Source organism: Lagopus muta, chromosome 16 (genome assembly GCF_023343835.1).
Source record: "Lagopus muta isolate bLagMut1 chromosome 16, bLagMut1 primary, whole genome shotgun sequence".
Classification (NCBI taxonomy): domain Eukaryota; kingdom Metazoa; phylum Chordata; class Aves; order Galliformes; family Phasianidae; genus Lagopus; species Lagopus muta.
Genome location: NC_064448.1, coordinates 507,523 through 535,366, shown reverse-complemented (window position 1 = coordinate 535,366; position 27,844 = coordinate 507,523). Strand labels below are relative to the sequence as shown.

At 43.5% G+C, this 27,844-nt stretch overlaps 2 protein-coding genes and 1 long non-coding RNA gene across 11 annotated transcripts in view; 1 reads left to right on the top strand and 2 right to left on the bottom strand.

The window, feature by feature from the left end:
• The first annotated feature begins 1,999 nt into the window (after positions 1 to 1,999).
• Positions 2,000 to 27,784, top strand: LOC125701395 (activity dependent neuroprotector homeobox). 9 transcript variants are annotated; one of them, XM_048963395.1, is made up of 7 exons: positions 2,000 to 2,142; positions 9,969 to 10,121; positions 11,447 to 11,492; positions 12,646 to 12,952; positions 19,879 to 19,991; positions 21,363 to 21,455; positions 23,288 to 27,784. In XM_048963395.1, the coding sequence occupies exons 3-7, from the start codon at positions 11,454 to 11,456 to the stop codon at positions 26,420 to 26,422; spliced, it is 3,687 nt and encodes a 1,228-aa protein (XP_048819352.1). In that variant the 5' UTR covers positions 2,000 to 2,142; positions 9,969 to 10,121; positions 11,447 to 11,453; the 3' UTR covers positions 26,423 to 27,784. The 9 variants fall into 9 exon arrangements, with proteins under 9 accessions (XP_048819352.1, XP_048819350.1, XP_048819351.1 ...); XM_048963393.1 differs by having other exon boundaries at positions 9,966 to 10,121; XM_048963394.1 differs by lacking the exon at positions 2,000 to 2,142 and adding an exon at positions 2,793 to 6,409.
• On the bottom strand, positions 8,030 to 10,044 carry LOC125701418 (uncharacterized). The gene is made up of 2 exons (XR_007380239.1): positions 9,936 to 10,044; positions 8,030 to 8,163 (listed from the first exon to the last, which is right to left on the bottom strand). It is a non-coding gene; the product is annotated as an uncharacterized LOC125701418 (long non-coding RNA).
• PARD6B (par-6 family cell polarity regulator beta) overlaps positions 12,959 to 27,844 on the bottom strand; it is a 62,930-nt gene continuing 48,044 nt past the window's right edge. Inside the window, exon 5 of the transcript XR_007380236.1 lies at positions 12,959 to 14,150. The gene's annotated coding sequence lies outside the window, so the exon portion shown is untranslated. The remainder of the gene's footprint in view (positions 14,151 to 27,844) is intronic.

Genomic DNA, 27,844 nt, shown 5'->3' with positions numbered 1-27,844 from the left:
ACAGGCAATGGCTCCCACTTGCTCAAGCTGTTGCTGCTACATTATTTTTCCCTCCTGCTCTTCTCTCTGCCTTAAGAAACTCTGCCCGCATCACCAGTCTTGTGCACTGAGCAGCTATTTTTGCATTCTGGTGCTTTGCTTTCCATCCATATGCAACTTAATTCCTCTCATACCAAATTCCAGTTTCTGCAACCCTTTCCAGTTTGCTTTCTCTACATGTTTTGGCCCTAGTTCTGGACTGGGTACCATCATCAGAACATGGCTGGGAAGCTTTTTCCAGATGGAAATTCCTGGATGCTGTCAGCTCTTGAGGAAGTGGTCAGAGGGCTTTCAGCCAGCAGGCTGCCAGCCGAGGCCATTCTGGCGAGCAGCAAGGAACAGGCACAAGAGACAAAGTTCCGCTGACAGTCTGATGCACTTACTACCAGAATTGAGGAGGAGAAAAGATGTCCAGAAGCTCTTGATTTCCCCTGCTGAATACCCAACTAGTCACACACAAACTCAACATTGTATCTGTCCCCTTCTATTTCTAATTTCATTTTTGTTTTCCATGGAACTTTGTTCCTCTCAACTTACAGCACTTCTGTGTTTTCTGAAATTCATCTTTCAGACTTCAGGGATTTGTTTTTCTGGTGCTAGGGCTCCAGAAACCCACCTTTCTTGTGTTAAATCACAATTTGCTGAAGCACAGCTAAATTTTGTGTACATCCATTCTGTTGTTAAAAAAGACTTTCCATCAATTTCTGATTCTTATGGCCACTGATGCAAAGACAGCGAGAGCACATGGTGAAATGAAGGTGTGATTTGCAAACTGTCGAACTGGAAATTAAGGAATGGTGACAAATAAAATGTCACCTAAACCTTCACGAAAGCTGCTAGTGTGAACTGCCACCAGGGCAGCAACGGGGCCAGCAGGACTCGAGCCGTGCGGGAGCGGGGCCATTTGCTGCTTTACGATATCTGAGGCCGCGGTGACCTCGCTGTACACGTAACGCCCGGGCACCGCTCTGAAATCCGACGTCGCTCCACCGAGCGGAGCGGCCGGCGCTTCTCTCAGCTGCCATCGGGCTGCGGGGCTGCAGCCGCGCCTCAGTTCCGTCACGCCGCCCCAGGCCGCGCTCCCGAGGGCGCGCAGCAGGACGGGCCGCGGGCTGAACTCCGCCCTCCTTTGGCACACCCGGTCCCCGATTCACACCCTAACACCTTCGGGGCCTCGGATGACCTCGCCCCGCTCGAAGTCTCCGCCCTGGGCGGTGCCGACGAAGCTCGGAAGCGGCGACGCCCGAGGCTGGACGGCTGGCCGCGCCCTGAGGCGCCGCACGAGACGGAGAGCCGACGGCCCCGAGGTCACGTGCGCGGCGCGCGGTCACGTGGGCGCGCGGCTCACCAGGCGCGCGCCGCCCGCCCGACGGCGGCAGCGGCCCCAGGACGGGATGTAGTCCCGGCTGGCGGCGGCGGAGGGATAACCGGGCGGCGCCGGCTCCCGCTCCGGCCCCAGCCGCAGGGCGCGGCGCCTCCTAGCGGGGCCGGGGTAGATCCCGCCGCCGGCGGCGCCTCCGTCCTTCTCGCGAGAGCCCTCCGCTTTCTCCCCCCCCCGCCCGCTTCCCAGCCGGTTCGGCGGGGCCGCGCGCGCCTTCACACAGCCTTCGGGGCGGGCGCCGCGGGGCGGGGATGGGGGCTCGTCCGACGGGAACGCAGCGGGGCTCGGGACCCCTCCCCTCCGGGCCGCGGCCCCGTCCCCTCCCGCCGGACAATGAGTCCCGTATGCTAATGAGAGTCTCGCGTCACTTCCGCTCTTTCTCGGCCGCCATCTTGGCCAGGGCAGGTTCTGGGCAGGAGGGACCCGGCTGTATTGTCTGCAGGGAGCCCCCCCCGCCCCGCGGCCCCACACCCCCCGCCCCGGGGACCGAGCCCAGTGCCGCCGCCGCCCCGCCGCTCCCCGTAGCGTCCCCTGCCGCACACCGCCCCCTCCTCCCCCGCTGCCTCCCAGCCCCCTTTGTCTCCCCCGCGCCGCCGCCGGCTGCGTACCGCTCCGCCCGTGCGGGGATCCGGGCGGCGCCGGGAGGCGGCTCCGCGCCCCTCGCCCCGCGCCGGAGGTGCCGGGACCGCGCCCGCCCCCGCCGCTCGGAGAGCCGCGCTCAGGTAGGTGTGCGCCGCGCTCCGGCCCGGGCGGCCCCCGCCCTCCGCGACTCCCGCGCCCCGGCCCCTCCGAAGAGGAGAGCGGTGGCGTCGAGGAGTCCGGCTCCGCTCCGGCCCTCCGCGTCGGACGCGGGGGCCGTTCCGCCGCCGGCGCCCTCCGTGCGGCGCCGCGCTCCCGGCCAGCGGGGGCGGCGCGCGGCGATGCGGGTCCGGGCCAGGCTCAGCGCGGGCGGGGAAGGGGAGCGGCCCCGGACCGCGTTCCGCCGCTCAGACAAAGGCGGGCGGCGAGGCTCTGCGGCTCTGCGCGGCCGGCACCGCGCGTCGCAGCCTGGGCGGGAGGGCAGCGCGGATGCAGCCCTCCCTCTTTTCGTTTCTTTGCTTTTTCTTTTTCCTTTTTTTTTTTCTTCCCCCTATTCCGCTCTCCCCCCTCCCCGCCGCGTTACACCCGCGCTGTCGCTCCCGCTGGATGGCCGTGGCAGAAAAATACCAGCCCCCACCCAAAATGCACCGCAGCCCGCCCGGGAGATGAGTGCGGGAGGCAGCAGGGGGCGCGTTCCGCCGGGCAGGGCTGCGGCGGGGGAGGGAGGGCCGCGCTGCGGCCCCGGAGTGCCGCCGCCCGGTGCGGGGCGCCGCGATCCCCGCCGTCCCGGGATGTCGGCGCGGGGCTTGGGCTCGGGGCCAGCCGCGTCGCGGGGCGGGAGGGGATCGAGCGCACGGAGGGCTTCGGAGGATGCCCGGTTGGCGCGGGATCCGGCGGTGTCGGCGGCCCTGCTCAGTGGCGCGGCTTTCTGAGCGAGGTGGCGGCCGTGGGAAGTTCTGCGCTCCGGGATGGTCCTGAGCGCCGCGGCTCCGCTGGGGAAGGCAGACGTTGTTGCCATCGCGATGTTCTTTGTTGGTGCTGGTCGGTAGATGTGCAGGATTCCTTCTAGAAGAATTGGTGTTCTTTCCAGATTGTTTTTACTAGCTGTGTTTTCATGCGTTTTCACTGCTGTTTTCTAGTCCCGGAGGTGAAAGGTGCACGTGAGGTAGTGGAGATGTGATCCCTACCTGTCGGTGTGGCAGAGCTGATGCGGACCTCCCACAGGACCTCCTGGGAGCCTGTACAGCTGTGGGTCTGTGCAGCTGTGCGGGCTGTTGTCTTTCCGTGTGACAGAGGTGGACTGTCCTGTTCAAAAACGGCATTCATTGGTTTTGGAGCAGAACCGGAGCTTGGCTCCTCTGACAGCTGCTGAGCAGTCTGGTGTCAGCAGGCTGACTGCTGTACGTGTTGAAATCTTACAGCACTGAAAAGGCACAACAGCAGACGAGAGCTGTGCTGGAGTTGCTGGCTGTTGCTGAAGATGTCTGCAGTACATTTCTACCTAAACCTCAGTCAGAACAGAGCTGTCCTTTCTGAAATGCAACCAACACTTTGTTCTCCGAAGTAATACCAACCTGAATGTTCTTGTTGTCTTGATGGTAAACTGCCCTTCATTAAAATAATGCTGTTCCTTCTCAAGGAACTTCTTTCTTTTTTTGAAGAAGAAAAAGACTTTTTGTTAATGAAGTGTTTGGAGGCAACTCAGTGGGATCGCTGCAAATGGAGACATCTTTAGTATTGCCTCATTAGGAAACAAACCATTATCTTTAACTCGAAGCCTTGGCTCAGTATACAGGTTGGATGAAGCTGTACCTCTGTTAGGTTCCTGTTCCTTATGTGGCAGTGCTGTGTGGAACTGCTGGGGTGAGAAAGTCTCTGTGTGTGGAAGTCGCTCTGTGAGGTCACGCAGGATGGGTGCTGAGCAGAGTGGCCCGCGGGCCGAGGTGTGTGCAGCAGAGCAAGGCGGCTGTGCTGGGAGCTGTGTGCCCTGCGGGTGAGATGTGTGCTGCACAGACAACAGCTGGGGAGGCTGCGTGTCTCAGGATGGGGCGGATAGCTGATCCTTCCCTGTGTGTAGGATAGAAGCTGGCAGTTGTTGGAAGATGCCCAGTAGCGTTGTTGGAATTGGACGTGTCACCGTGGTATATTACAGCAGCATTTTAATTAAGCATGGAAATCATTTGGCAGTGCTGTAAAGTGTTGTTGGGTGCTTAACAATCTGAGCTCCGCAGTTTCTGCACTCACTGTTAAAATTGAAGGAGATGCCACATGCATTCCTAGGGCAGTGCTGGGGCTCCTTTTGTGCGTAAGGTAAGCTGTGTTTCTGTCACACTGCAGAAGGAACGATAGGTGATTATTTACAGCCCAGCTTTCCTCCTCCATAAAAAAACAGTAAATATTGAAAGTAAATATTGAAGTTTAAAGTGGTATTCTTGCAGCACAGAACAATATCGAGATCATGTTGGTAGTCAAAAGTCATGCAGTGCAAATGTCTTCTTCATAACTTGCAATTATGATGGCAGCTGCTTTCATAGATGCAACCACAGATGGTAAGATGGGATTCTGTGGTAAGATGGGGGAAAAGGCATTTTGTTCTGGGGCGGCTGCAGGTACCACTGAGAGCTAGAACTTCATTGACTGTTTTTCAGAATTGGGAAGTTATTTTTGTTCTAGTATTTGGAGTTGTTTTGAGATGCAGAACTTGCACGTTGAGAGTGGACAGAGCAGTGCCAGGTGTGGTGAGGACAGCTTTAGTGTGAAGGCAGTGGGAGCAGGGAAGGGCCGTGGGGCTGTCGCCTGCAGGGCTGTGCGGGGACAGGGATGGGCTGCGCTGTGTCTGCGGGTGCAGCCCAGTTTGCATTTCAGTGCTGCATTTCAGTGCTGCGTTTTTTCATTTCGCTCTTTGAAATGCCGGTGTGCTGCTTTTCTAAAAGTGTAACAGCTGCAGCTAAACGAACGTTATGCCATTTTGGATGGCTAAGATAGGCTCTTCTTCATTTCTTCATACCAGATAGAATTTTGTTAGCATAATTTCACATTACAATCCTTGACATGGAGGCAGTCCTGCTCACATAAATATGTTGGTACACTTCTTAACGGTATAAGGGAGCATGAGCTATGGAGGTGAGAATAGACAGCATTGGTCTGATAAGGCAATATAAACATCTGTATGCATTAGAAGCAAAAAAAAAAAAAAAAAAAAAAAAAAGAATCCTAATTATGTTAATGTAATTTAAATATATATGTGTGTGTATATGTATATACAGGAGGTTTTTTGTGCGTATGTGGAAGGTTTGTTTTGATTGACGTGATGTGTTTTGGGGAAAAAATGCCCTTGCTTTGGTAGTCAGGTTGGCCTGCTCATTTGAGGCTTTTTCAGGATCTGGTACAAGAACCAGACTCATGTTCTAGATGTGAATAGTTTCCGGGAGGGCATGGCTCTTACTTACCTAGCCGAGGGCTGTGTGCCTGCAAAGAGAAAATACATATTCTTCAGAACTGATGTTGAAAGACAAAATGGGTCTCAAAATGAGCATCTCATTCTTACTGCAAAATAACACAGGAGTGCTTTTGAATGTGTTATGACAGTTGATGGCTTTAAATAAGAGTGGAATGAGTTCCATGCTTTCTGTAGTGAATCACTTTGTGCTTACTGCTCTTTATATCCTTGGGGTTGGGTTTTCTTGTTCGTTTGTTTTAAAGATGGCATTAAAGATGGTTGACCAAAAACTGGTTCTTGTGGTTGGGTCCTACAGCGCTGTGATTGTCTCTGTGAATAATCACACCTGCAGGCTCTTGGTTGACCAGATCAGGTGGCAAAATGTTTGATTTAAAATCCATTTTTCAAGAAGCATGTTAATTTGCAAGAAACAGAATTTGAGTAACTGCAAACAGCCTGTCCACCAAAGTGACTTTCATTACCTCCCCTGTCCTGTCTGTGTAGGTTGGCATGCTCTCTGGCCTGGCGTCAGCAGCTGCTGATCCTTCCCTGCCTCCAGCTCCTTTTCCCTCCTTTACACCTCAGCCATTCTTTCCTTCACCCCTTTTTTTCTCTCCTGTGTATTGATTGCTGATGTGCCTCTGGATCTCATAGTTCTCTGCTTGTGGTGCATCTGGGCCAAAGGAATTGTTAGTGATGCAGATTCATAGCAGCAACAGTATGGGGGCAAAAATCTCTTGAAATCGAAGTAGGCAAAATATTTGTTTTAAAATGCTTTTTCTTTTTTCTCCCTAAAAAAGTTCATTGTGTTTCTGACCTTCTGTTTTGTTTTGTTTCCTCATTGCTGCTGCTATGAATATCGAAGGTTCCCGAGTCAGACGGAAGACAGCAGTAGCAGAGGTGGATTAACGCTGGAATGTAGTCAGGGACTGGAGCACTTGGGAGCTTTGCTTAGACAGAAAGGGAACGAGGTAAGAAACGTGGAGTGGTAAGATTGATTTTAAGCTGTTGTTCATAGACTTTACCCCATTGTGTAATGCCAGCATTTGTGCATAGTGTGTGAAGTGGCAAGGCAAAGGAAGAACAATTAGCATCAGCATACTTCACAGTCTATTTTTACATGTTAAATGCTTTCATGCTAGACAGTTGGTGAGATCCTTTCAGTATCTAATCTATCCGCTGTCTGAGAAAACATGTTTTGGCAGGGTTTTGGATGAGCTTGGGAAAGTGTTTGTATGCTCTCTTGTGTTTTGTTGTTGTGCCACTTCCACCAGCATGCAAGCAATGCATTCTGCAGTAGGGCACTGTAAGGGATGCAGTTTCAGCAGTGGTTTAAATATAACTGTGTGCTGCCTCTGCAAGGGGTGGTGTAAGCCATGCTTCCTACCGCTTCACTTGTGTAAGCAGCAGCACTGCGGAGGAGGAAGCGCTCTGGCTGAAGACTGCTGCCACTGAATCAGTTCTGTGCTGTGGCTGCTGCACGAGCCCTGTGCTGACACGGCGGTGGTGTCAGCAAAGCATGATAGAGAAGACTAGCATTTGTAATTTCTGATTGTAGTTCTACAGTCGGTGTAATCTAGTCATAAATGATGTGTATGTTGATTGCATGCTTTATTTTTGAACATTTTACATTTTTTTTTTTGAGCTTTAGATTGAAAATCTAAATGAAACATGCTTCTGTTTCCAAAATTTTCGATACGGGATTGTTTGTGCTTAGCTACAGTCAAAGATGGCATTTTGAACTGGTAAAGCATATTCATGTGGCCTTTTTTTCCTGCACGCTGAAGTGTGGATATCATGGTGTAGGCAAATAATATCCTTCATGCTTCATTGACCTCCAGTCTCAATTTCAAATTGCTGTAAGGTAGGCAGGCTTTAGTGCCTTTCAAACAAATCTGTAATAGCCCTAAACTAACAAGGCTGTTGTACTGAGCATGTGTATTACATATTGATTCCATTACACATATATGGATGCATATAAATGTTTATATGTGAACAGCAACGAAAGATATTATTAAAGATGGCAGTAGGTGGGGAAGCCTACTTCTTGAGCTGCTGGTGCCTCTAATTAAAAATTACCTATGCACTGAAGTATAGCATGCCCTAGAGAATGGATGCAATTTAAAGCTGCTTTTGAGAATGCAGTAGAGATTATCAGAATTGCTCTTCTTGTCTGTGTTTTCAAAATCTTTTTCTTCAGAAAGTATTCTGAGTTGGCTAACGCTTATTTTTAAAAACCATCAACCTGTGTTATCAAAATAAGAAAACCAAGCAGAAGTTCTCAGTAGAGTGCAGGGTAACAGGTTGTTCATGAAGAAAAAAGGGGTTATGGTTCCTGGAGCAGCCAGAATTTGTCTTGTATTTTACACTGCAGCAGAGAAATTGCACAATGTACAAACTTATACTGCTGTGCAGAAATTGCTAAGGAAATAGTTAATTCCCTTTTAGTTATGCAGTTAGAGTACACACCCACCAGATGGAGCTTCTGGCACCAGTGGAAAATTCCAGAAATCAAGCAAGAATGAGAACTGTGTGAATGACTTAAGAGGATCTCTGTCTGCAAGACTGCAGGAGATATTTTTTTAACCTTTAAAAAAAAAGATGAACGGAGAAAGCTCAGCCTCCCTGAGTGTCCCACTGCAGCTGTCCTCCACAGAAGTTTTTCCTCTGTGATGGGAGGTTGGAGTTGTCTGTCTTCAGGTTGGTGACTGATGCTTACAATAAACTGAAAAAGAAAAGAGAGAAAACAGCTCTGTAAACTCTCGCTGAAGATGGCATGTAATCACAGAAACAGAACGTTCATGTTATTAGCCAGAGAATTTCTTCCAAAGCAATTTAAGTCTGGTTGGGTTTTTAGTACTTCATTTTAGATGGACTTCTTTTCTGTCCTGAAGGAACATTTGTATAGGGTTAACGTTCTTCCATTTTAAAACCTGATTTCCAGGGATGTGGTGCAAACTGTCCTTTTTCTTTGACGCTGAATTTCTGAAGTGGTTTTAAAGTCTTTTGGAAGTCTTGACCAAGGGATGTTGAAATAAAGTTTGACTGTGAGGGGGTGTCAGGGTTTTTGTGTCCTGAAGTTGTACAGTGCATTGGCTAGGTACTGAAACACGCTTACAAAACTTCCTTCGGTTTCAGTTATCATTGTTTTAAAGCACCACGTTAGATTTTTACAGAGGATTTATTTGGTTTGGGCTCTCTGTAAACTTTCCATCTTTCTAATGTGCCCAGTCCTGTTTTGGATACAGGCATGAAAACAGGAGTTGGAGGCACGTGCTTGCTGACACACTGGGTAGTCCAGCACAGCATGTGCACACTGTGTTGTCTAGTTGAAGTTGAGAGGTGTTGAGACAGATACTCTCTGGAAACCATGGTGTTTCCAGAGCACCTACAGTGCTACAGGTGGTTGAACTGGCAGGGGTGTGGAGGTGCTCTGTGTTTAAATTGTAGCTTTGAGAGCAAATCCTGTGCTGTTACAGAGCAGCCTCCATCCTAGATTATAGCAGACTTGAAAATGAGCCCTTAGTTGTCTGCCATTTCAGATGTGCTGTTAAACTGTAAATCTCATTACCTTCACCGGAGATGCAGGTGCACAGCTCCTCTGAAAAGTAGGCCAGAAATGCTAAGATAAGGAGAAGAGTCCCACGGGGAAAAAAAGAAGTGAAATACTGATTGTGAGCCAGTGGCAGCCGTGCCATTGGGTGCAGGAGGAGGGCTATTCAGCTGCAGCCTTTACCTTGTCATGGAAGTTTTTGGTAGCTTTCAGTTCTCCCAACTTCTCCCCTCTCCCTGGTATATCTGCGCCTGGTATTTTTGGTTTGCTTACCATTCCCTGTCCTGCGTCCTGACTGTCACTCGTCCCTGCTCAGCTCCCTTGGAATTGTCAGGCCCTGTAGGTGTGAGCTGAAGAGATGTCAGGTCTTCCCAGAGAAGCTTAACATTTAGGCTGTTGCACATCCTCCTGCCAGCCCCCATAGAACTAAAACTTTTGTCTGAATCCTTCCCAGGGGAAGTTGTCTCGCTGGGGTCGGAGCGGCAGCCACATCACCTGCTTGGTTTCCCACAGACTTGTAATTTAAGGCGGGACTGTATTGGCATGGGACCCCCCTAGGAGTAATGAGCTGTACAAGTGCTGGTGTTAGCGCGTTGTATTGCGGCTGTGCTGCTGGGGCTGGGCGCTCAGGTCTCTGTAAGCAGAGGCCCTAGGCGCTAAAGTCAGAAGGTGTGGTGTGAGAAGGTGCGTTCATCACAGCGTCCTGCTGGATTTCCGACTTGGGTAACTGAACTCTGAGTGCCGAACTGTTCTGCAGGTAACATCACCTAGAAAATGGGTTTAAAGCCCAGGCCCACTCAAACGTCTGCGGCACTCCTCACCTTGCTGAGTGCGCCCCGCGGTAGCTCCGTGTCGGTACAGGTACCGTATGCGTGGTTTATAATTAGTTCTTCACAATTAAATGTACGTTATAAATGTCAGATTGCCCTTATGACGTTTCTTACCTCTTATCTTTAACGCTTTGTTTTGTACAGCAGGATATGACCCTTCTTCTATGTCCGGGCTTCGGCCTCACACAGTAGGTGTAATATAATCGCTGAGGTGGGCGCTCTGGAAGAATTATTTTTGAAGGCTTTTGCATGAAACTTGTCCAATGAGTCTGAGACGCCCAAGCACCATTAATTTTGGAGGTAAATGCCTCGTAATATATACTGAGTAGATTGGGTGGAGTTAAGATTATTGTTTGGAGAAGTATGGGCAAAAAATAGTTGAAAAGACAGTTCTGTTTGCTTCTGACATGTGGGCATCGTGAACTTAAAGGAACACCAACTTGGCCTCCAGAGAAATTGTGGGCTTTGAGCTCAAGTGCTCTGGCAGCTTCACTTCAGTGGTTTCCTGGTTTAAAGATTTCCCCCATCTTTCGGTTCGTCTTAATGAACCAACGGGGGCAAAAGTGAAAGACGGCTCTGGCTGTGGGAAATCTGCCAGAAGAGCTGAAACAAAGTGGGGGGAAACCTGCGAGTTGTGACATGGGAGTTGAGCCGTGCCGAGCTCAAGTTGGCTGTCCCTTTAAGTTACTCTCTGAAACATGATATTTTTTTATTTGAAACACATTTTAAATGTTTACTTCTAGAAGTTTAACTGAAACTTTTTTTGAGGTATTTTCTCTCATTTGTCTATAAATGGGTTGATCAGAGTGGGATATAATCGGAGGGGAGGGAAGAATATCATTGTTAAAACAATGAAAATATAAAGCCTAAAGCAGGGGAAAAGAAAAAAAAAAAAAAAAAACACAAACAAATGAAAGAAAATGCAACAATTATGTCCCCAAAGGGCTTTTTTTTAATGGCACACTAAATGTCAAACCTTGCTTGGAGAGGGGTGGGGGGAAATTATTTGCATGAAGCTATGTCTGAATTAAAAATTTATTCATGTTGTTATGGTTGGAATAAAATCAAGTTACTGATAAAATTGAAGATAAGGTAGATAAGAAAAGTTCAGCTTGCTGTAGTAAACAACAGTGATGTACTGGCACACAGCTGGCAGAGAAGTTAAAGCTGTTTCAAAGACGTAAAGATTGCACTGATGTCAATCCTGGATTCTCAGTGCTTTCTAATGTTAATGACAACGTTATTATTAATAATTATTAATACCAAATACTTTTTAATACTTAAAAACAGGCTGTCTAGTAGAGGGGTATTCTGTACTTCTTAATGAAATAGCATTTAGTATAATCTGAATTTTGTGCACTAACTTGTTACCAAATTGCATGTGTTTTTTATTATGCTGTGTTTCACCCTGCTACAGCCCTTCCCTTTTAGTAGTATGGATATTAAGAAAATAGTTTGAATTATTACAATGAAAATGGTGGGATTTTGATATTTCTAACAAAGTCTATGGTCTAGAATAGTGTTTGGGGGGTGGGGGGGGAGGGTAAGGGGGGGGGAGGATATATTACCCAGGGAAAAGGAGCAGGATTTTAGAATAAGGGTTTGAAACATTGCTTTTTCTGTAGGAAAAAGATGGAGTATTGCATGCTGGGAACAAGTGCTTTCCATAAGGTAGCTAAATTTTAAAAGTACATTTGTTTCATTTTCTTTTAGGCTTTGTTTAAGTATTCTAATCTAGTAACTTTGTCCTTTCTGCAGTTTTCATTTTGATTAGATACCTCTGCAAAACTCTCTTCTAAACAAATTCAGAAACCAAAACAAACAAACCTGGGCCACAACTGCAGTTTGGAATACTTCTGAAATGTTGCTCAATGTGCATGGAAGAGTCTTTAAAGAATAGTAGTAATAGTAAAAATTCTTTCTGTGGTCTGTTTTGTTTTCCATAATGTCAAAATCGCAGATGTTAACATCAATAAATTTAACGATGTGAATGTGTTGGATGACTATGGAGAAATGACCAAAATAAAATGATTTGTTAAAAGGCAGTCTTAACTGACACCTCTTAAGAAAACAAAACAAAAGCTCATCAGGCATGTTTTTGGTAGAAACTTCAAGTAAATAGGTACATTCTTTTTTCCTCTGGTCTTGTGAATAGCAAGACTTGACACACGCAGTGAAAGTTTGAGTAGATGAGTCAGGACTTATTTCACTAACTGCAGTTAAATGTTTTGGCCAGGTTTCCCAAGGAAACAAAGCTTGTGTAGTTCTTCAGCTTGTGGCTTGTCTCCTGCTGGCCTCTCGCTCCTCCCAGCCAAGAACGTTGGCCACTTTAAACCAAATTTTATATAGATGGAGATCTGAAAATACAAATAAAGATCTTTAAGCTTCATTAACAGTAGATCTCCAGTAGGAGAAGAGATTAAGGCTTGAACATTACCAGGTTTCTTTCACAACTCTCTTCTGTCAGCCTGTTCTCTCAATTGGATGTTGTAATGCCAAGTGGCTGCTAAAAACTCTCTGTGGGAGGAGTTGTAAGAGGGAGGGGAAAGAAAACATCCTGCTTCAGCTCAGGGTTTTAGGGGGCTTACTTTTCTGTGTTGGATGTGCACCAACTGCTGAGGTGCCAGTTAGGTATTGTGCCCGGAGCTGAATGTAGCAGCTTGCCTAGCACTATCTAATACAGAGTGAGCAGAGATTTACAAAGGAAAGAGAAGCAGCAGTAAATTATCCTGGCTTTGAAATACTCAGCTCCAAATGAGAGTTGTTGTGCCTGACCAAGTGCATGTTATAGTACATTATTCCATGGAATACAATATTATTACAGGTACAGCAGCAGCTCATGATGCCCCGTAAAGCTTTTCTTTCCCAGAAAGAAAAGCAGGCTCGTGCCAGGGAAAGAGATATGTTAAAAAAGAGAAGGAGGCGACAAGACTATCTCAAAAGAAGCGTGGACCCACAGAAAAATGCAGAAACAATAAAATGGCACAGGGATGATGAGAAGAGGAGAGAAAATGAGCAAGTTAAGGACAAAGATATCAAGAAGCGATGGAGACAGGATGAGAGAGAACGACGAAAGAATGTGGACGCTATGAATTGGCGCAGGGAAGATGAGAAGAGGGAAAATGAGCGAGGTAAGGACCAAGAAGGCCAAGAACCAGCAAAGAAAGGATGAGGAGGAAAGGGGGAAAGAGCAACAAAAGGATGGACCTTTTGAAGCAGCAGAGGGATACTAATGGGGAGAGGGAAAAGGAGAAGTAAGAGCAGTTCTGCTTTTCTAAGTATGTGCAGACATTAAAGAAAATGTTACTGTCGTTCAGTTTCAAAATTATCTGTTTAATGAATTACAGGTCTTGCAGAGATGATTACTGAGACAGGATTGATATATACAGATGTACAGATGTATATAAACAGAAACTCACAATGGGATAGAGTTTAGATATTGCTTTTGAAATTGTCTGTTTTGCACGCGTGCTCTCAATACTGTCCTGAACAGTGCAGTTGGTAAGACTGTATTTTAGATCACCATAAAGTTCAGGTTTTCTCAGTCTTCATAGTGTGAATAAACGACAGCATTAGGAGATGAAGGGTCAACCAAACATAGTCATTGAAGGTAAAACTGGTGTTTTATTACATTTATAATAATGTGCCCAAGAGACAGTTGTCTTTATGCACCTGTGAATTATTTTGTGTGCTGTAGAGACCAACTTTTGTTTACACATTTTCCACAACTTTTTTTACTTGCCATTTCACAGTGGTGCTTTTTATCAGTGTTGTTAAATGAAAACACCTACCTCAGTTAAATGCTAGGGGTCAGCAACAGTTGTGCGTGTGCCAGTTGTGCGAGGGTTTCCTCATGGTGTAGTCAGGCATAAGAAAGCCAAGAGTAGTCCACTGGTGCTCTCTTGGTTCTTTTACACTGCAGGAGTATCCTCCAGATTATTTCTTTATATCTACAGACTACTTGTGTATGAAAATCACCATTTTACTGATGAGGCTGTGACAATAATAATTTATTACATTTGCTGCTTGGCACAACTGTAGCAAACCTCAGTCGTCAGACAAGCCTATTAAACACTTCAAATCATGTTGTCTAAAAACAACAAAAAAAGGCTGAGGCAGATTTGGAATATTTATTGAAGACTGTAGTTGAGAGAAAAAAGCTGTCTTCATCTCGCTGATGCATCTTCTCCTGAATCAGAACAGCACTGCTGCCTGGTGAGTGCTCCACGGCCTCGTGCCACGAGGTTGGCCATGTTGTTCTGGGTGAAGTTGGCAGAACTGAAGCATCCTTAACATCTGTTGTTACCTGGTAGCACTAAGGGCAGTGAGCTGCGAGGCCAGAGATACAGAAAGATATGCTGGAGCATGACACTCCTAAGATCACAAAAATAGAAGCAGCTTTTTGGATCTGCAGACAGGCAGAGGCTTTTCCTTGGTGGTGGTGGTGGTTTTTTTTTTTTAATCACCCCTGATAATTTAGCTGCTGTGTTCTTGTTTTCTCCCACCTGTGTTCCTTACCCTCTCCTGGGTGCACACCTTCCAGTAAGGACGCAGTTGTGACTGTGCTGCATTGTGTGTAAAAGCAGTACTTCCCTCATAAAGGGATGACTGTTTGCATTGAAAAAAAACAAGACAAACAACATTACTTGTTGCAACGTAGAACCTTCAGTCAGGCACACAGCATTGTGTTTTACATTAATTTTCCACATAACTGCACGGTGTTATTTTATTATTTTCTTCTCTTTTGACTTAGTTTTTGTAGGTGGCTTCAGTCCTTTAGTAATGGTATGTTGAAGCACTGAACTGCAGGGCTATGGTAACTTGAAGTGCTTGAAGGTTATACATTGATAATAGTTTATTAAACACAAAAAGTGGTTTAAAAATTTGGCAGTAACAGGTGGTGGATGTGTCAGGTTTCCCATCCTGGATGTTTTTAAGTTGATGGCCACATTTGTTTCCAATTTGGAATTTGAAGTATTAGTAAAAGTAGCAAATTGGTGAAGATACAATTTGCTGTTGAAAGCTGCATCAAGTCTATCTGAGTACTAAACTCCAAAAAGAAACAAAAAAAACCCTTGACTTTGGGAGTGGTTGAACCTTCTGTGGCTGTGCTGCAGGTAATTTTCATGTAAGGCTTCTCGTGTTTCCTTCTGTTGTGTTGTACCAGTGAGCATAGTCCTGATCTCCTCTATCTTGGTAATGTGCTGTTAAGTTCCTAAGCTAAGCAGCAGTTTCACTAGTAATGGGTCTGTTCTCCCTGTTTGCTTTTGTTTCTCCTGAAGGTTGCTCACATCACTCCTATGAGCATTTCAGGGTGGTTTTTCTTTCCCCTTCTGTTGTTTTCTTTCACCAGCTATGGGTAACAAGCTCAGAACATTTAAATAGAAAGAAAAATCCTTTTGCTGTGAAGTCTGATCTTCAGTTTTGAGATGTGAAAATCCGATTGTATCCTGTATTATGATGTGTTGTGATAGGAAGATGTTGACCATTTCTTAGGAGTTGGCTATGAGGTAGGCAGAAGGCAGGATGATAGAGTAGATATAACTGAAATCTTGTTTCTAAGCAGTCTTAAATTTGCTTTTTTTATTACTTGGGCTTATATACAAATATACATCATTATATGTTTGACATGTCCAGGTTTGTTAGACACAGTAATTAAGAGAAAGTACTCAATGGTTTTGGTTGAAGGCATTGATATTGGCACTTTCCATTCAAGTAAGTTACTTGCTAATAATATTTTGAGAACTGTATCTGACTTTCACATATACCAGGGGTCACTGCCTGGAGACAAATGGTACTCTCACTTTGTCTCTAGGAGAATTATGGTCTCTTCACAAGCAGAATGATTCTTCAAGTGGGGATTTGGGTTATGGAGAAAATGTCACAGCTTGCCAGAAGCTTTAACATTGAATGCTTTCATGCACTGATTCTACAGTCGATACTAAGATATAGGGTTATCCTGGAATGAAACTACAAGGTTATTTTCTCTGTGGATTTGAAATTCATTGTGAAGTGTTCATTCACATCCTGCACAACAGCTGACAGTGCTGTGTCATGTAGTTTTTGGGTGTGCAGGTATGTAGGAAGAAGCTACTTGAAAGCATGGAGAAATAATGTCCTGCAGCAACAGCAATACATATTTAGTTGCATTTAGAGAAGTAAACTAATGGAGCCATGATTAATTTCTTGGCCACATTCTTAGTTTCTCACACGTGCACAGTAAACTACAGCAGCAGGAGCTTTTATTAAATGAACATTCTTGAATGTTAAAAATATTCTAAGGAAAGTAAACCTGTATTAACTTGATTGGAACTTAAGAGTTCAAAGCCATAATCCTCAGTTGTGTTCTGGGAGGAAGTGGAATTGAATATTAAAGACTATTTTCTTTGAAAATGTTGTGATGAAGAATATACATGCAACCTATGCAGTGTGAGATGTGGTGTCAGTGACATGGTAGCCATACCTTCTTAATGCGATATTGGATTTGGTTTCCTATTGATGCAGTCCTACTATCATAAAATTCAGATCTCTTACAAGTCAAGTCATGAAAAAAGTGACAGTGAGCTTAGCACTGAGCACTGTTTTGTAGTGACAGGCCTAGGAAAAGGAGCTACAGGTTTGAGTTGCTTTTTCCACCTGAACAAAAAAGTAAGTTCTACTTACTACTTCAACCACAGATCAAAAGCAGAGAAAATACCACTTGAAAATTGCAGGTAGGATGCAGCCTTACAATTTGTGTTGACCAGCAGGCTCGTTAGGAGTTTAAATGCTCCGCAGCCCTTTCCCCATTACTCTTTGCCATATTTTTTTTGATACTATTTGTGCTAAGTGCAGTGCTGTTGTTACTATTTGTGCACTTAGAAGTGCTAAGTGATGGCCTGAAGGAGTGATGGAGCACCTGGTGGGAAGGCAGGGGAGCTCAGGTGCATGCAATGTACCTGAGTAACTGGAAGGGCCAGGATCCACCTCCTTCAGCCCTCATTTAAGGGTTGGCAGTGGAGGCAAGAGTATCTTGCTGGAGATCCCTGCCCAGCTGAGGCCTTCCAAGGGTAAGCAGACTTCTTCCTTTGTTTCTGCATCCACGTCTGCTGCAGTTCAGCTTATCCTCACTTGCTGCAGCCTGGGACTTTGCTATCCCACTGTCAGTGCTGTGTTTTCCATCACGTTATAGTGTCACAGTAATAAATTGTGTCACTGTAATAATAAATATAGTGTCGCTGTATGAAATTGGCATTGCTGATTCAGCACTGTTGTTAAGCATTTTCAGTTACCTGTTACATCTTTTGATGTAAAATGTTGTAAAATTTCTAAGTTATATTAGATGTATTTACAATAGAAGCAAAACTGCAATCTTAAAATTTTTCTTAGGGAAATTTTAGTTCTGCTCGTGGAAGTAACTAACGTAATGTTGCTCTGAAGTGTGTAGAAGTTGCTCTTTTTGGTCTTAAAGTGTGGTTGTTTAATACAACCATTTCTCAATACAGATGCTTGCAGTGTAAATATCCATTGTTATTCTCAAAAGCTTTTTCACCACTTATGCGTTGATACCTTGTCGTAAACGGTATTATTTGTATTTTACCAGGAAATAGCTTTTGTCCAGAGGTGCCTAGACAGTAAAACTGAATAACCACAGCACAGGCACAAGGATGGGCAGATAAGTAGGGCAGAGCTTGGCACGTTCTGTTATTGCTTACCAAAGCCTAATACACAGTACAGAGCTATAACACTTAAGGGTTTTTCCTAATTCTCTTCAGTGTGTGCCTTTAGAAATGGATCTTGGGAGAGAAGAGAGCGCAAGGGGATAATATGAATATTCTCAGAACATCTGATAATGGAGCCATGAACTCAGATGCTGTTTATAACGAAGTAACTGGTTTGCCTTTGTCAGCTTTCAAAACTAACATAAGTTAGAGATTCAGATGCAAACCTTGTTTCCTAGTCCTTTGTGAGGATGAAAAAAAATGTCCTTGGCTGGGAGTGAGTACATGGATCGATCTAATTACCCAGATGATGACATTCACTCTTGCATCATGAAGGAGAATGTATTAGGCCTGGGTATTTTTTGTAATTGCAGATAAGATGCTTGATTATAAAGGTGTACGGGTAGGAATGAACACAGATGACGAAAACAGCAGTTCATGGCTTTCATTTGGTGTCTTTAGAGGCAGTAACTGGTAAGAGAGTGTAATTTTCTGTTGTGTTCTGTTTAATCCTCGCCATCTCTGAGAAGGCAGAGGATACCTGTGGAAGTGCTCTTCATAGCTGGGTTTGCGTTCTTATCTCCAATGTGGTAAATGAGTTACCAGGCTGATAACGACTCTACATGTGAAGTATTTCACCAGAATGCTAATTATGTGTGAAGTACTTCACCAGAATGCTAATTCTTTGTAGAGTGGTTTGGGTTTATCTCAAATGAAAGGTTCCAGATAACATACAGAAAGCAACTACTTTTCACATTAACTAAATCACAGGTTTTTTTTATAATTCCAATCCTTTTAATTGAGAGTAGAGAGGAATGCTAGCTGAAACACATTTACTGTCACAAACATTATGAACTTGCATTTAGAATTTAGGTCAGGTAGATACACTGTGCTTATACTCACGACAAATCTTGGAGGAAATCAATATCTAAGTTGAAGTAATTTTTTCCTGGCCTATATGATTTCTTTAAATTACTGTCATTAGTGACTTTGTATGATGTCTCTGAGCAGTGTCTCTACTGCAGGTAATTTAAGTGAGAAATTTGGAGACCTGAGATTTATAGACTAAGTCAACACTTTTCTTTGGTTTCCTAGCTTTTGTGTACACAGTGTTCCATGCAGCTGTGTTTCCCTCTGACTGTGGGTGCTGCAGACTGGCTCACTCACACCACAGCATTAGAGTTGGTTTGGTATTTCTGGAAATTTTCTTGTAGACCCTTAATAAATTCAGTATTGTTTCTTCTTCGTATCATGGCTACAAATAAGAAACCGGTCATAAACATCATGATCGGCTTGCTGCTCTTAGTCAAGAGCTGTTTCTGAATTAGATGAATGGGAAGGGATGAGAGCTTAGTGATACTCAGTCCTTGTTGATGGTGAAGCTGGTGGGTTCGTGTTGGCCCTGTCACTTTTGTCTGTTTCTGGCACTGAGCGGTGGTGGCGACAGTCATGGAATAGTAAGTCATTAGTGACTGTTACAGCATCACCTCGTCGAAGTTGGTAGGAGAATGAGCACGGAAAGCCTGGTGTGTACACAGAACTGTGCAGGACAGGGAGTGTAGCAGGGCTGTGTTTGATCGGAGCGCTCGGTTACTGTAGTCACAACCCCCATCTTTTTACTTGAATAAATTCTGTAGTAAGTTCCTTGTATCTTAGAGACTGCCCTTCATCTCATGATGAGAGATTTTTGTTTTTCTAACTGAACTGTTCCATGGTTTTAAGCTTCTGCTCATTCTGAATTGTAGACTTCTTCCATCCAAGAAGCCAATTTTTTGTTGTTGTAGTTATTCTCTGGCCCTGTAGTGATTAATTAGTTGATAAGAATAATTTAAAAAAAAAAGTATGTTCTAACAAAGCAAGAATTAGCTTCCAGGAATATTAATGATAGAAATGCAGCTTTTATCTTCTAGGATGATATTTTTTATGCAACAAACAGTAGAGCACCAGAGCCTAGTGAACAAGATCACTCTCTGCTTTGCTTTGAGGAAGAGCCTGCCTGTTCATTGCATGCTCCCCTGCCTCTCCCAGAAGAAGTGTATATTGCCAAAAGACTCCTGCGTTTCTGTGGTTTGCACCTTCCTGAAGTGCAGATGAGTTGATGATGGTTCTGTAGCTCAGGAAGTGCTTAGTGTAATGGTAGCAGCATGCAGACTGAGAATTGCTGTGTATGTGAAATAAGGCCACTTACTGGCACATGGAAGAAACCTGAGTGCAGAGAATCCACATATCTTAAAGATTGAGACTTTCTTTTAGTTATGGGGAAGATGAGAGAGAAAATTACTAATAATTAAATGCAGCTCTTCATCAGACAAAGCACATGTGACTTAAACCTCTTCTCTGACTTTGTTTTTCAATAGAAACTATGTTCCAACTTCCTGTCAACAACCTTGGCAGTTTAAGAAAGGCCCGGAAAACTGTGAAAAAAATACTTAGTGACATTGGTTTGGAATACTGTAAAGAACATATAGAAGTAAGTATGATACCTCTCAAGTGCTTCAGAGCTGAAATGCTCAAACATTAGTGGAAAAGTGAGGTCACAGTTGTTTGGTTTTTTTCCCTGCTTTGTCAAACGTTGAATTCTTCCTGTAAGCTTTGAAGGATGTTTCTGGAATCTTTTGTACCCTGATCCCACACCTCACTCCTGTTCTCAGCAGATTCTGAAAGTGACTATGGGATTCTGCTTGAGCTTTGCTGTTCAGGCATTGCTACCTGTTTTTTGTTGCGCTGTTTTTTTTTTTAAGTCCTATACAAAGTGTGATTTAATTAATAATTTGAGCTAAAATGTGCTACAGACACTTCTTAGGAAGTCTGCTGGAGATGAGGTAGGCCTCAGGCTATTTATGACTGACTTGATGTATGTTGAAGGTAGGTTGTTCTTTGTGTTTGGCTCCAAAGGATAACATTTGCTAACTGGACACTTAGGAATAAATCAAGACGGTGTGGTACAGGGCATTTCTGTGGGACAGAAGATCCTGAGATTTTCACGGAATGTTTGTTGGTGCTGAAATATAGGTCATCAATTGAACAAACTACTTACATACTTGTGTTAGTTCCTAGAAGGAAAAGGTGTTTGTGCTACTCTAAAAAATGCACTTTTTCTCCTGAACACAGCATTTGGTAGGTCAGTTCATACCTCTGGACTGTTCAGAGTACCCACGAGACTATGACTTTGCTTTTGTATTTCATTACTATCTTTTAAAGGAGGATTTAAGTGAGATACTTGAAGAGAAAGAGGAATACCTGTTCTCCCTGTTTAGGAAATCTGTGGGCACACTCGGTTTTTAAGGGTAAAGTTGTGACTAGGGACAGTGTTGCTTTGAAGTATTAATTTCAGTCTCTGTGTGCTGCTGATGCCAAAGACAAAATACGAAGCACTTTGTTTTAATAGGAATTGGGCTACTTAGACACCATGCATATTGTCAAACTTGGATCTAAATTCCTCTGTGAAATAAATTTAAAAACAAACAACAAAGCCAACAACATTTTAAAAAAAAACAACCAGCACCACCAAGTTTGTGGTACAGAATTTGATTTTTAATGCATCAGTATTCAGCTGTTGGTATCAGGGACTGCTTTTGAAGATGGGGCAGGTATTTAATGACAGTCTTGCGTTAATTAGCAGAATGTATGTTGAAAATAGTCCTTGTATTGAGATTGTTCACAAATTTTTACCTCCAAATAATGCATTTAAATATGCAGATTTCTTTTATTAATGCTCTTCGCTATTCACCAGCAGCGTGTGAGTGAGAGGACTGCATGAACGCTTACAAGAGTTGCTTAAGGGAGCAGTTGGTCTGGGTTTTGATTGTCTGTGCTCTCTTCCCATCTTTCCCTTCTCCAGGATTTTAAACAATTTGAACCTAATGACTTTTATTTGAAAAACACTACATGGGAAGATGTAGGATTGTGGGACCCATCGCTTACGAAAAATCAGGTTGGTAACAGTTTATATTGATACATCAGATTCTGAAGATGGTTCGTATCAAGGGGCATTTCACAAATGTGCCAAGAGCTTTTCCTGTGATTTTACACACTGATCAATTGTCTTTGCTTTAACAGACGGAAAAAGGTTTTATTATTTTAGAAGCAATAATCTCAGTTTTATTTTACGAAGTGCTGATAGCAAAATATTGGAGAAATGACTTGTCAGAATATCTTTATCCCTTTGTCAGCTACGTAATAACAGGCCATCTGTTTTCAAGCTTAACACAGTTTCATCTATCTTCAGTCAAAGGATCACCAATTCTGTAGTTTGTAGTAATTTTGTTAGCCTTTTTGCTAGCAAGATTTTAGAAAAAGTTTAAATGAACAGATTTAACTACCACTCTCTTTAGAGCTGTAGCTGTGTGTCATGTGAGGATTCTCCTAACCTGACTCAGGTTTTGGTTTATTGGGATATATAGTTCTGCACAGAGGATTTTTAGATGTTGAGTCGGTGATTAAAGGAGATTTGAACCAAGCTGAAGCTGGAAGGAGGGAATGTTTCTATTACAGTGATTTGACTTTACTGATTTATTGTGTTAAGACAATGCATTAAGGTATGGATTGCAATAGCCTCTACCATCATAGACTAGTACCAGCACTTACAGAACAGTAAGAAGGTGAGAAATCCCTGTACAAAATAAGCCCACTTGCAGCATCTGAAAGACCTGAGAAGCCACATTATGGTGGATTCCTAGCGTGGTCTTCATCTAAAATATCCCTTTATTGTGTTCCATAAAATATACTGATGTGCGTTTTTTCCTAGTTAATCCCAGAATGAAAAAAAAAAAAAAAACAACAAACCCTCACTATAAAAGGAGACAACCTTTGTTTAGTTTGTATTGCATCTTGCCTCCAGCCTATGAGATGGCCAAGGTTTCAGAAGGTGGACAGAAGCGTATATGCTTGCTTGTACAAAGGGAGAGTACAATTCTCCAGATATTTTAAATGCTCTTTGTGTAACTTGGTGAACGAGACTTGTTTTGACACACGCTATGAATGATTGTAACTGTGTGAAATTCATGTCTTATCTCATCTGAAATGACAGGTTGCTTGTGCCTGTCTCTGAGGCCAACATAATTTTAGTTCTTTTAAAACAGTGGATAAGAACTGCCATCAGCAGGGAAAGTAGGCAAGTGTGGAGCTTTCAAGTACCACCCTTTTTTTTTTTTTTTTTTAATTCCCCTGATACGTTATTGTTTTAAAAACCAGGATTGTGCTTTGATCTGAAAGAAAACGTGGTTGCTTTAAGGGATTGTCTGGCCTTAGTATGTAATTCTTGAAGAGTATTCTTTATCTTAAACTTCGTAACTGATTAAGACTTTTAAATAGAATGGATGTGAAGCGTTAGCTGTCTCTATAAATGTTTGGCAGAACCAAAGGGAAATAACTCCTGTCTTCTGGATGCAGTCTCATTCTACACCAACAGCTGTGCTTTCCTTTTCCAAACTAATGAAATAATGGTGAACGTTTGCATGCTCAGCTGCAGGGAATGCAGCTTCTGTTGACTGGTGGAAGAGATATTTATGCTTAATCCTTGAATGCTGAGGGCATGGCCAAACTCTTGAGGGACCTTTTAAATTGGCTGTCACTGCCTTGTGTGTGTTCAGATGATAAACATAGGACTTCATCTGTAGGCCAAGAATTGCAGAGAACAAATTGATCTACAGATTGGAGATTGTTGCAGTGGGTCTCAGACTGTAGTTGTTCACAGAAGTTCAGAGAGAGTCTTTTTCCAAAAACTGCTTTTCCATATTCAGTTTCTGCTTTGTTCTTTGTTTCAAGGACTATCGGACAAAGCCCTTTTGCTGCAGTGCGTGTCCATTTTCCTCGAAGTTCTTTTCAGCATACAAAAGCCACTTCCGGAATGTCCATAGCGAAGACTTTGAAAATCGGATTCTCCTTAATTGTCCATACTGTACTTTCAATGCAGACAAAAAGACTTTGGAAACGCACATTAAAATATTTCATGCTCCAAATGCCAATACACCGAGTGGAGGCATCAGCACTTTTAAAGATAAAAACAAGCATGATAGCCTTAAACCTAAGCAGGCTGACAGTGTAGAACAAGCTGTTTATTACTGTAAGAAGTGCACTTACCGAGATCCGCTGTATGAAATTGTTAGAAAGCACATTTACAGGGAACATTTTCAGCACGTAGCTGCTCCTTACGTAGCAAAGGGAGGTGAAAAGTCACTCAATGGTGCAGTTCCATTAAGTTCCAGTACCCGGGAAGAGGGTAGTATTCATTGCAAACGATGCCTTTTTATGCCGAAATCGTATGAAGCTTTAGTACAGCACGTTATTGAAGACCATGAACGTATAGGGTATCAGGTAACAGCGATGATAGGTCACACTAATGTAGTGGTTCCAAGGTCTAAACCTTTGATGCTAATAGCTCCAAAACCACAGGACAAAAAGCCTATGGGACTCCCTCAGAGGATGGGTCCCCTTTCCCCTGGGAGCGTTCGATCTCTTTCGTCACAACAGATGATGAACAGACTCACTATACCAAAGCCTACATTAAATTCTGCAGGAGTGAATATGATGTCAAATGTTCACTTACAGCAAAACAATTATGGAGTCAAATCAGTACCACCAAGTTATGTTGGCCAGCCAGGGGGAAGGCTGAGCTTAAGTGGCAATGCACCAGTTTCTATTCCACAGCAATCTCAAACAATGAAACAGTTTTCAAGTGGAAATGGAAGGCCTTACACTCTCGGGGAGCAGAGATCTCAGGCCTCAGCAAGATACTCTCTTCAGTCTGCCAATTCAACTTCCTTGTCATCAGCTCAGTTGAAACAAACGTCGTTATCTCAGTCACAGGCAGCTTCAAGAGTATTAGGTCAGTCTGGCTCAAAATCTCCTGTAGCTGCTACAGGTCCTTCTTCTGTCAATACATCATCCACACAAAAGTGGAAAATCTGTACAATCTGTAATGAGCTGTTTCCTGAAAATGTGTATAGTGTTCACTTTGAAAAGGAGCACAAGGCTGAAAAGGTGCCTGCAGTAGCTAATTATATAATGAAAATACACAATTTCACTAGCAAATGTTTATACTGTAATCGCTATTTACCCACTGATACATTGCTTAATCATATGTTAATACATGGTTTGTCTTGTCCGTATTGCCGTTCAACCTTCAATGATGTTGAAAAGATGGCTGCTCATATGCGAATGGTTCATGTTGATGAAGAAATGGGACCTAAAACTGATTCCACTTTAACTTTTGATTTGACGCTGCAGCAGGGTAGTCTCACAAATATACATCTTCTCGTAACAACCTACAACCTGAGGGATGCTCCTGCTGAATCTGTAGCTTATCATGCTCAGAACACACCTCCAGTTCCTCCAAAACCACAGCCGAAAATCCAAGAGAAGTCTGATGTACCTGTGAAAAGCTCTCCACAAGCAGCAGTTCCTTACAAGAAAGATGTGGGGAAAACCCTCTGTCCTCTGTGCTTTTCAATCCTAAAAGGACCCATCTCTGATGCACTTGCACATCATCTGCGGGAAAGGCATCAGGTTATTCAGACGGTTCATCCGGTTGAGAAAAAACTAACCTACAAATGCATTCATTGCCTTGGCGTGTATACCAGTAACATGACTGCCTCAACTATAACGTTGCACCTTGTTCACTGCAGAGGTGTTGGGAAGACTCAGAATGGCCAGGACAAAGGTACTTCGTCATCCCGGCTAAGTCAGTCTGCAGGTGTAGCCCCTGTAAAACGTACGTACGAACACATGGAATTCTCTCTGATGAAGAGAAGGAAAATGGATGATGATGACTCCCCCTCTGCCTTTGAGGAGAAGCCTGAAGAACCGGTAGTTCTAGCATTGGACCCCAAGGGTCACGAAGATGATTCCTATGAAGCCAGGAAAACATTTCTCACAAAATATTTTAATAAGCAACCATATCCAACTAGGAGAGAGATTGAAAAGTTGGCTGCCAGTCTGTGGCTGTGGAAATCTGATATTGCATCTCACTTCAGCAACAAAAGGAAAAAATGCGTTAGAGATTGTGAAAAATACAAACCTGGTGTGCTGCTTGGTTTCAATATGAAAGAATTAAACAAAGTTAAACATGAAATGGATTTTGATGCTGAATGGCTGTTTGAAAACCACGATGAAAAGAATTCCAGAGTTAACGTTAGTAAGACTGTTGATAAAAAAATAAACATAGAAAAAGACAATGAAAGTTCATCAGACAGCTATGAGAATATAGAAGAGGAATACAATGAAAGCAGTAGTCCATTTGGTCCACATATTACTGACATTGGTGAGAAAGCTTCTCCTGATAGCATCGCAGAGAACCCAGAGGATGGCATATCCAAGGAAATCATTGAAGAAAATACCTCACCATCTCCAGAAAAGTCTGATCAAAAACAAGAAGAAAGCTCTAAATATGAGGAGATTATTTCTGCCGAAGGGCAGACAAAACTGGTTGGTGATGTTTCAGATAGTGAAGGTTATCAGGATGATCAAGATGATGCTGTTGAATGGAAAGATGGAGCTTCGCAGTCTGAAAGTGGGCCTGGTTCTCAGCAAGTTTCTGATTTTGAAGATAACACGTCAGAAGTAAAACCAGAAGTGTGGACAGATGAATCCTCACAAAGCGAAGATGCTGGCAGCAGTAAACCGACTGTAGAGACAAAAGGAGGTGGGTCTGAGAGTGATGAAGAGCAGTCAAAGTGGAAGAATCGTTCCTATGGAAAAGTAGAAGAGTTCTGGGCCAAGGACCAGTCGCAATGGAAAAATACATCAGAGATTGAGGAGAGCTTGTCAAATCAGCAGATGGAATGGCAGAACAGCACAATTGACAGCGAGGATGGAGATCACTTTGACGGAGTGACTGATGGGGTAGCAGAACCAATGCACAGCAGCTTATCTGGTGTGGAGCTGAGCAGTCAGCAAGCATAAGCTCCTCGACACAGAAGTGTCAGAGACACGATCCAATCTACAACTGTCTAAACACGTTCATTTCAGTATGACTGCTAAGCTTAAATTCTGACTGGTACTGCCTTCCAAGTGCTAGGTCACGGTGCGTGGTGTTCATGGCCACTGTTACTCCAGTGGTTGAGGATGCCGTTGGCTGATCTTGCTTGTGAGTACTTGCTGGGATGAGCACAGTAATTTAATGTGAAAACAGATAAGCTGGTGGCTCAAGAATGCACACAGAGAAAAGCAGAGGTTTATTTTATCTGCGTTTTCACCATTTATTTCACTCTTGTACATGTTCAGTTGTATGTCTTTTTAAACATTACCCTTTTTCACATGGTAGTGTGTAGGGCCAACATACAAGCTACCAGTTCAACGTGTATAGTAGACTATGGGGAAATTGATTTTTTTCATGTATCATTCTGAATAGTTGAAATGTATATTTGTACAGTCTTTTAGACCTATTCAAGTGAAGCTTATGAAATTGTTCTTGTGTACCCATCATAGATTTGTTTCTCTTTTTTAGTGTTGCCCTGCTGTGTAATAAATGCTGTATTTAGTTTACCTAGCAAAAGCTTGAAACTGCTATAGTACGAATTTTGACAAACTTAGTTTTTGCACATAACCTTGTACAATCTCAAAAACAGAGGCCAGCACCATAAAAAAAAATATATCTGGACTCTTATTGTATTATAGAATTTTCTTGTTCTGAGTATCCTTGACATTACAACTGATGACAAACGTATTTCAGAGCCATTTTCTGAAATCTTTTAAGCTAAAGATGAAAAATCACATGCAAGAAACAAGTTTGCAGCTACTAATTTTGACACCTTTTAGATCTGTATAAAAGTGTATTGTGTTGAAGCAGCACACTTAAAACAACAGTGCTGTGTTTTGGATATTTAGTTTTATCTTTAGTTAACACCAACAAGGTGTTGTATTCATTTATACCATCTAATATATGACACACTGTTGTAGTATGTATAATTTTGTGATCTTTATTTCCCTTTGTATTCTTCATTTAAACATCTAAATAAATTGCTGTATTGTGCTTACTGTAAATATCTGCTTTATTACATGCAAGTGCCACGTTCCTGCTTGGGCAATCCCGCCTTGCTAAATTTTGTGGGGTTTTTTTGTTTGGCATTTTTTGTTCGTTTCCTAACAGTTCCTAAAAAATGCTGCACAGCATTGCTGGGGCATGTATGTACAGTATTTTCTTACTGAATGGACTAATCTCTTCAAGGACATGGAGAAATCTTACTAAACTAACTTTGTCTGAATTTGTCTTGACTATTCAGCCTTCTAGAATGGTAGTTTATAAATAAAGTTGTAGTGATTACAGTGCTTTGTCCATAGAGGCAGTCCATCGATTACTTGTGTTTTTCATTCACTTATGCCAAC

Bases quoted from the DNA above. Each gene is read 5' to 3' on its own strand.
- LOC125701395 (XM_048963395.1), top strand. From the start codon at position 11,454: ATGGAGTATTGCATGCTGGGAACAAGTGCTTTCCATAAG. The intron at 19,992-21,362 runs GTAAGTATGATA...TCCCTTCTCCAG, and splicing joins ACTGTAAAGAACATATAGAA to GATTTTAAACAATTTGAACC. The intron at 21,456-23,287 runs GTTGGTAACAGT...CTTTGTTTCAAG, and splicing joins CATCGCTTACGAAAAATCAG to GACTATCGGACAAAGCCCTT.